Below are 9,735 nucleotides of genomic sequence, written 5' to 3' on the forward strand. Positions count from 1 at the left end.
TGGATAATTATCAGTTGATACATCTAAACATGCAGTAAATGGGGCATGGTTTTAAAAAGAAGTTTGAACACACTGGTGTAGAGTGAACACTTACCCTAAATTTAATGCCAGAAGTCATGTCATTATTCAGAGAACTGTCCCAATCTCAGAGTGAACCAATGATGAAGAAATGGAGATTGTCTGAGGAATGGTAAGGAATGACATTATCTGTAATACTAGCATTATCTAGCCACAATAACAACTCTGAGTAGAGAAACAGGGAAGTACACAATTGAGGACAACAGATCCTGAGAAAACTTCACAGAGTAAAGACATTCTCCATTCTAAATTGTGGAAAAACAAAAAATCAGTTTGGAGACAACAGATGGACTACCAATCTTCTAAGTCATTACAAATACTAGGTAAAAACAGGGAGAAGGGCTGTATACCCTCTCAATGGCACATTTGTCAAAAATATCTTGTGCTGAATCCTCAAGATACCAAAGACCTAGTCAAAATAAGAAAAGGAAATGAAAATAGGAGAGAAGGAGGCAGAGAACAGAAATGGAGAACAGACCAAGAGTGAAGACCAGAATGACTTTTTTGTAGATAGAACTGTAATCAAAAGTTTCCAAACTGAGAAAGACAAGTGCCAACTGAGCACAACTCAAAAAAATAGTCACTGATAAGACAAGTGACAAAACTTGTGGTTTGTATGTTATGAGAGAAAAAAACATCTGCAAGGTTAGGGGCACACTGACTTGATTGAGGAATAAAACTGGAAAGGCAATATCTAGAAAGATGAGAAACCAGGGAAACCAAGTGTTCAATGGGTAATAAATACCACTGAAAACTTCACATTAAAGAAAATGAACTTGACAGAGATCATGCAGATAAGAAGTATGTGGGGATGCATTAGTAAAGAGAGTATCCCGACAGCAGAAGAATCAAGCAAGCATGAGAAACCAAGAAAACCAAGTGTTCAGCGGCTAAAAATACCATTGAAAACTTCACATTAAAGAAACTGAACTTGATAGAAATGATACAGATAAGAAGTAGGTAGGGATACATTAGTAAAAAGAGTATACCAACAGCAGAGAAACCAAGTATGCACAGAAATGGTATAGGCCAGCTTGATGAAAAGGGAATTAACTTTTCCTGAAAACCTTTCTAAAACATGATGAAACACCCCAAACACAGAGGGTGATGAGAAAAAAATGAAGACATGAAACCAGACACTCAAGAGGGAAAGAAAAGAGACAAGGTGTACACAAAAGTTAATACAGATTCCAAAAACTGAATTTAGAAATAGAAAGTAAAACAGTTGTAAGCTAAGATATGAGAATCAAGCAGGTGAGAAGGGCAAGACCTGCAAGTGTTGGTATAAAGCTATTCAAGAAAGGAATCAGCATGAACCTAAACATCAGATAAGGGAGGAAATACAACATAATTCAGAGAAATTGATTTATAAAGCTAAGACTGAGAAGAAGCAAAAGAGAAAGAAAATAACTTCTCTGAGAAATTGAGTCCTAAAACAGTATAGAACTTTGATGATTTAGCTCAGCTGAAAGGGAGGTACCCAAAGCAAGTTCAAATGAAAGGAACAAACGACAATTCATATTCCTCGTGGTCAACTTCAAAGTGAGGGGAAAGGATGCAAGCCAAATGGATGGTACTAGAAAGTCTAGCATGCATGAAGGATTCTAGAACACGTTGTACAACAGCAGTATCCCCCCCCCTCAATGGTCAACAAGCTTCTCAAAGTTACTGCAGACATATGGTGTGTGCATGTGCACATGCAACATCACTCATGCAGAACAAAGTTTGATTCTTATCATGAATTCTCTATAATATGAGACAAAGATTTTGAAACAAAAGCAAAAGAAAATGGAAATCAAAGTTTCATAAACAAGTGGGAACCTCATCAAGTGGAGCTAAAACAAAAAAATTTGAGCATATCTGTTAAATGTAATGCAAAGGAAAAGAAAATCATTACTAACAGTGCAAGTGTACAGAGGGAATTAATTCTCATGCAGGGTGGAGAAGTACTGACACATGACAACATCATGCATCAGCACAGTTTACATTGAATGTGAATTTAAACAGGAATTAGCTTAGAGCTGGTGGTATGCAAACCTCACAGGTGGGCATGCTGGGGAAATAACATTTCTGTATCAAGGCAAGTTACTGTTTTGGAAAGTACTATTCTTGAAGATGAAATTTAAACAGCATTTCAAAATACTTGTAATAAGAAAAGCTATGGAATCACATTACACTTGCAAACACATAATCCTTGATTTTATTATTTTGTTAAACTAAAGCAAAAAGAAACTATACAAGCTCACAAACTTAGCTGGCTTTAAATAACAGTGAAAAGTAAAGTAAAACATAAATGCTGATGCATTGCTCCTTCTTTCTACTAACGTGACACTATGCAACCCTGTAATGCTTAAAAACAATTCACACATAATATAAAATTGTTAGTTGTTTCTAATCATGCTACTAGTAAAGTACTAGTCAAGTGATGAGGATACAACAAGTAATAATTTACTACAGCTAAAGTTTAGTTAACTGTAGATTTTCTGATTCTTAAATGGGAAGAAGTAAAGACTGCAGTTATATAATTAATAATTTCTAATCATAAGAACAATGTATATAATAATCAAATTTTCATGTGACAAGATAAACTACACTTTTGCAAAAAATAAACAAGAATTACAACCATAATGACTGAAGCAATGAATTATCAACTGTGTATCCTAAAAAAAAAAAAAATATGCTGCTATTTCAGAAATATAAGGGTTGGGTCAGCTTAGGAAATTAAAGTTAGTCCTCAATCTCCGTTCTATGCAAATTAATAATCATTTGAACATGCATGTTAACATACCTCATCAGGGTGTCCCATATCTCCTGTAGAAGCTGTGATAACATCGTCATAGAGATCAACATTTGAGTCATGGTTGTATTCCCCTTCCTAAAAACAGTAAAAGTGTAATTTTAATTAAATAACATATCAACATTAAATAATTTAAATTAATTAGACAAAAAGATTTTTTAAGATTTTCTTAAAATCTACATCTATAGCACTGAAAACTAAATGAAATATAACCTACATGGTTCAATGGTGGAAGTATAATACAAATAAATATATTCCATGTTTGAAATTTGTGCTTAAAAATCCATTCGTAATTGAAATACATAAAGCTTATTTATAAACTGATGTAGCCTAGATATACATAAAGTTCATAATCTTTCCTTGCCCAATTTTAAATGTTTCCAAAGACTTTTTTTCTTCAAATTAATGGCAAATGATAATCAAATTGTAGAAACAACTTCAAAAAAAATTTGTCTTTTATATTCATAACAATAACAATTTTCAAACCTTCAAAGACCTGGAAAATTAAAAACAAAATACAAGGACTTCAAGTGTGTGTGTGTGTGTGTGTGTGTGTGTGTGTGTGTGTCCATAAAAACAAATGTTAACTCTATGGGCTCAGTCACTTTGAATGACCATGAAAATACACATTCTATAACTTTTACTTTAGTAAGTTAGCTTCAGGAAAATGGGCAAGCATTCAGTAAAAATTAAAAGTTTTTGTACACAAAAAAAAAAAAATCAAGATTTTTTAAATTAATTCGTTTTACTACACATCTGTCTACGAATTTCGAGTTAAGCGTACAACTCAGGCTCTGACTAATCTCAGTGTAAAGTAATTTTTATTAAAAGATTAAAAGTACTTTTTATCCCAGTTTTTAAATGTCATCTGCATGACTTTTAAGATCTTGTATAAATATAAAAATGTTTTTAATGCAAAGCTTCAATTTATTTGTTATTTATGCTAACTCTAAATGTACTCATGCAATTTGACTGACCTTGCAATTACACTAGAAATAAAAAAATAAATTACTCTTTCCTTTCTTCTAGAATGATTACAAATTGGAACAGAAAATTGCAACCATTTACCTTAAACAGTTCCAGGTTGGTAAGAATTTACAAAAATTATTTAAATTTTATTGCTCCTTGAACCTTATCTAATTAATGACCCTGTGATACAAGCTGTAAATCACATTGTGAATACTGCTAAAACTACCATATTAAATGATATAACAAAAAATGTTTATAGTCTAACCTAATATTAACTTGCAAGTTTCTAATTTCTTGCACTTCAGTTGATTTTACAACAAACACACACACACAAACATATATATGAAATTTAACATGTACATTTCAGTAATGATGTTATTTATTTAAAATATGCTCTTAAAAACACAATATAATAGCCACAAATCAAACAATGTCTTATAAATATTAACAGTTTAACTGGCTTTCTACTTTGAGACCTAAGTGCCTTAAAATAATTTCTTAGCTGACTGATCCAATATCAGCAATAGCAACTTCTAACATGCTGGCAAGATAACTAAAAATTTCTACCAGGTACAAAACATTAAGACATTGTCTTTATATTTGTTATAAATTATGTAAGAGTAAATATTACACAGAATTATTAACAATTTGTGGAAGAAAGGCAAGGACAAGGCAAGCAGTTAACTTCTTGGTTTATGTGTAAAAAAAAGCAGACTGAAGTTATTAAAAATTAGACTGTACCTTGGTAATACCTATACTGTACTATAACGAGTAATTTACGTTAAACTGAGGTAGCCATTGAGGGGTAATGAAACAAAAAATATGCAACTGGGATGAGAACAAATGTCACATAACAAATACAAGGAGAAATTTAAAATTTGTTAAGAATTTCCTTTTACAAACCAAACCTTGTATTAAAACTTGGTTTATTAACTAAATATCTGTCTCAAGCTTAACTGCATATATTAATAAGAAAGGAGTTTAGTTACATTGATAGTAAATGTAAAAAAACCATGACATGCACTATTACCCAAATTTATTGGGAGGATTAATAATAGAAAAGTTCATGTTGATATGTACTTTAAGTAAGGTTCTACATCTCTCAGATATAAATAACTGCTTCTGTTGTATTTAATTATAATCTGTATATTAAATTCCTCTGAGAAGGAGCAGTTTACCACAAGCTTGTTTATGTAACTGTTTCTGAATCATTCTGGAAAGGTTTTAAATTTAAATTTTAGTTGATATTACCCCATATAAAGACTTATCATAGTCATTCACGTAAGAATAACGAGTTCAAATCAACCAACTTATTTTGTTGAAACTTTAACTATCATGGCAACAAGTCAGTGCTATACGTAATTGACTAGAATATAAAAACCAAAAAACTACTGATAAAGTTAAAATGAAGACTAAATCTCTACCCTTGTAGCAATGGGATATAGCAGTAGGCTAAACCATACTTCAAAGTTGATGATTATACCAAATCATTTTATTTAAAACACATATTTTTTTATTTTATAACGTTAATTACAGGTATTTTTTACATTTTTATTTTAGTTTTACTACGTTAGAATTTTATATTTTTTCACTTAGTTAACTAAGTGCTAAACTTTGTATTCAATATTTCCATAATCCATTGGAAAATTATTACCTGACTAAAATCGTGTTCTAAATCCTCTGCATACAAATCTATGTCCACTCCGTCCGCCATTATTAGAACTTCCTATCGGTCAACACCGATACCAAACAATAGTGATGATAGGCCTAATCTCCTCACTGCAGGTTATATCGGTAGCTAAATCCTTCAAATTGTTCACCCTGGAAGTAAGACGCTTTCAAGTTAAGCCAATAATTTTCCAAACCATTTACTGCAAAACAACATTGAAGTATTAAATTCTCAAAGATTTCATAATTTTAATTGAAGTGGCATTCTTTATTTAAAAATAAAATATGAAAGTTATAACGAAAGAGTTCAACAACTTACATATGTTAACACATCATCAAACATGGCGGATAAGTTTAGCACATACGAAACACTTAATCTGTATGACCAGTTGGAGTACTTCCCGCTTTCCTATTTACTTATGCAAATTTTAAAATACCAAAAAACCGAAAACAGTTTTAGAAAATATGAAGAAATACAGAAACTTAATAATAATAAAATATTTAAAAACTGAAACTTAGTTTTTACACTTTAGATAATTATTTTAATGACGTCACCCCTTTTCAAATTATTTGCTATAATCAATCTCCTAATATAATATTCAATGTTTGTTTGAAGTTTAACCACAATGTTACACAAGAGGCCATCTTGGCTTTATTGTTTGTTTGTTTTTGAATTTCACACAAAGCTACTCGAGGGCTATCTGTGCTAGCCGTCCCAAATTTAGGAGTGTAAGACAAGAGGGAAGGCAGCTAGTCATCACCACCCACTGGCAAATCTTGGGCGACTCTTTTACCAACGAATAGTGAGATTGACCGTCACATTATAACGCCCCCACGGCTAAAAGAGCGAGCATATTTGGCGCGACCGGAATGCGAACCCGGGACCCTCAGATTACGAGTCGCACGCCTTAACACGCTTCGCCATGCCGGGCCATCTTTGCTTTATCTACCATGGATTTCAAATCCAAGTTTCTTGCATTATAAGTCCGTACATATACAGCTATGTCACCGGGAGATATATGGTCATGTGAAAAAGTTAGGACACCGTATAAAAGCCTGTGAATATTTGTAACATTTTTGGATATATAGATATTTAATCTCAATTTCACCAATACTGAGAGATTATAAGAATATAAATAAACAATTAAAACTGAAGGAAAGACTTTTCAAGATCTTCTGTAAATGTAATTCTACACAAATGCATATTCTAACTGAGGAAAAAGTTAGGACACCCTATCCCCTCTTAGCTAGTGTCACCCCCTTTGGCTGAAATAACTGCAGTGAGACTCTTCTTGTACACATCTACCAGTCTCTGACATCAGTCTGAAGAACGTTTGCCCCACTCCTCAATGCAGAATTCTTTCAGCTGTGAGATGTTTGAGGGGTTTCTTGCACGCACAGATAGTCTCACATGATCCTCAAGCACCCTCTGATACACGATAGAATTCATAGTGGTTTCTATGATTGTGAGCTGTCAAGGTCCTGCTGCAGCAAAGCAGCCCCAAACCATGGCACTTCCACCTCCATGCTTTACAGTTGGTATGAAGTTATTTTCCTGGAATGCTGTATTTGGTTTATGCCAAACATGTCATCTGTTCTGGTGTCCAAATAATTCAATTTTGGACTCATCTGTCCAAAGAACATTATTCCAGAAGTCCTGGACTTTGTCTACATTCTCTCTGGCAAACTTCAGTCTGGCCTTGATGTTTCTCTTAAAGAGCAAAGGTTTCCTCCTTGCACACCTCCCATGCAAGTTAAACTTGTGCAGTCTCTTTCTGATTGTAGAGGCATGCACTTTCACATCAACATTAGCCAAAGCCTGCTGTAGGTCCTGTGATGACATGTTAGGGTGTTTGGAGACCTCTTTTAGCATTTTGCGGTCTGCTCTCGGGGTGAACTTGCTTGGACGCCCAGACCTTGGCATGTTGGCAGTTGTTTTGAAAGCCCTCCACTTGTTGACTATTTTCCAGACAGTGGAATGGCTGGTTTCAAAATATTTTGGGATCTTTTTAAATCCCTTACCAGACTCATAAGCTGCTACAATTTTCTTTCTGAAGGCCTCAGACAGTTCTTTTGCTTTCACCATAGTGCTCACTCTCACTTCAACAGTCAGAAGCACACCAAACTAAATGTCTGAGGTTTAAATAGGGCACGCCTCTTTCAAAATGCTGAGTAATAATCTTCTAATCATGTGCACCTGGTGTGATACACCTGTGTGTGAGTTGAGCCATTTTAAGTGGGAATAAATGTGGGGATGTCCTAACTTTTTCCTCAGTTAGAATATGCATTTGTGTAGAATTACATTTTCAGAAGATCTTGAAAACTCTTTTCTTCAGTTTTAATTGTTTAGTTATATTTCTATAATCTCTCAGTATTGTTAAAATTGAGATTAAATATCTATATATCCAAAAATGTTACAAAAATACACAGGTTTTCATAGAGTGTCCTAACTTTTTCACATGACTGTATATTCCTCGGTGAAACTAAATATTTATTTGTGCCACTGATCGCAAAAATATGCAGGTATATGAATATACAGATAAGTGTTTTACAACCACTACCCATTGTTATTAATCTGCAAGAACTCAAAGAGAAACTTGAGTTTATTATTGCAATAAAGTAAAAATAATAGTATGACAAGAAAAGAACATAACTTACAATAAGTCGTTTTGCGATATTACGAGCGACAGCAAATAAATATGTATAGCAACGAGTCATTCACATTATCTCAAAACGGCTTTATCAAAATAAAGTAGAGAACAGCTTTTCGACCTTTTTAGGTCATTTTCAGGTTAAAAGAAATACAAAGGTTGTTTTCTGCTTTATTTTGATAATTTTAATACCCATACTTGTCGATTTAAGATACATTTTCACTTCAAGTGGATTTCTCGTCATCATGAGTCAATCACACTGTATCTACTATCTACATTATCGATGGGACCTTATGAGAGGTCCCAACAGTGCAATTGTATGTCTGCGGCTTTCAATAAATGTGATGGGCAGAATACATATAACCCTTTTTGTAGCTTTATGCTTAATAACAAACAACAGCCTTTCGAGGATAATTAAACTGTCACCAAAACAAAATTAATGTAATGAACTATCGTTACAAACTAATACGGCATGATTTAAATTTATTTTAAGAAATTTTGTAAGTGTAAGTCATTTTTATAATAATTCTTATTTGAAAAATTCATTGAAGGTTATTTTTGTTTTTTGAATTGAAAATTGGAGACTTTTGCATAACCCATATTATCACTTTTATTGAATAGTATGGAAAGGTACAATATGGCTCCGTTTTTGTTTTTCTTTCAAGTACAAAAAGTACATAGCGTAATCATCTCTTGGCCGATTTGACACTCAGTTGACCACTCTGAACGAGTCACTAATTACTTTCTCTCTCTTAAATTAATATTTTCAAACTGAAAATAAAAATTCACCAACAGCAGAATAATGTTTTCATTACTTGAAGGCCAATAATACCAAAATTCTTCATTACAAATGAACTCGGCATGGCCAGGTGATTAAAGCTCTCGATGGGTATTCTGAGGGTCGCGGGTTCAAATTCCCGTCACATCAAGCATGCTCGTCTCTTTTAGCCTTAGATTCGTTATAATGTAACGAATCCCACTATTCGTTATTAAAAGAGTAGACCAAGAGTTGGCAGTGAATGGTGATGACTAGCTGCCTTTCCCCTAGTCTTACACTGTTAAATTAAGGATGAATAGACATCCCATGTGTAACTTTGCGCGAAATTCAAAACCCAAACCAATTTATTTAATAAACTAAACTCGGAGAATTGATATTCACTATATGTATATATATATCGAAGCTTTGAGTTAACATCAAAAGCCTGTTCTGCATAAAAATGAAATTTTTGATAAAGCATTTTCAACCAAGATTTGTTTGTGAATTAGCTTAGCCAGTTCGACATAAACACTGACTATCCTGAATGCAAGGTGATTTTTTTCATTTTCTGCTATATTATGACGAAAAACTGTCTATCTGTCACACCGATATCTCTGCCGTTGCGGTACCGATCGATGCGGAAAAGGTGATGCTTTCTCCCACAGAAAACAATTTGTCTTTCTAAAATTCTTCAAGTCACACACACACACACACACACACACACACACATGAAACCGATGGTGCGCTGTCATAAAATTAAATCTGAGGGAGGTTGGCAAAGATTCTGACGAGCAATATCAGGTCATCCCTTAAGT

At 33.5% G+C, this 9,735-nt stretch overlaps 1 protein-coding gene across 5 annotated transcripts in view; it reads right to left on the minus strand.

The window, feature by feature from the left end:
• LOC143258680 (cleavage and polyadenylation specificity factor subunit 6-like) overlaps window positions 1-5,950 on the minus strand; it is a 60,090-nt gene extending 54,140 nt beyond the window's left edge. For all 5 annotated transcript variants that reach the window (XM_076518080.1, XM_076518079.1, XM_076518076.1 and 2 more), the window contains exons 1-3: window positions 5,832-5,950; window positions 5,499-5,665; window positions 2,867-2,953 (exon numbers count right to left, since the gene is read on the minus strand). In XM_076518080.1, the coding sequence (XP_076374195.1) occupies window positions 2,867-2,953; window positions 5,499-5,558 (147 nt within the window). In that variant the 5' untranslated portion in view covers window positions 5,559-5,665; window positions 5,832-5,950. The remainder of the gene's footprint in view (window positions 1-2,866; window positions 2,954-5,498; window positions 5,666-5,831) is intronic.
• Window positions 5,951-9,735: the final 3,785 nt, after the last annotated feature.

The sequence above is a fragment of the Tachypleus tridentatus genome, chromosome 8, assembly GCF_004210375.1.
Source record: "Tachypleus tridentatus isolate NWPU-2018 chromosome 8, ASM421037v1, whole genome shotgun sequence".
Taxonomy (NCBI): domain Eukaryota; kingdom Metazoa; phylum Arthropoda; class Merostomata; order Xiphosura; family Limulidae; genus Tachypleus; species Tachypleus tridentatus.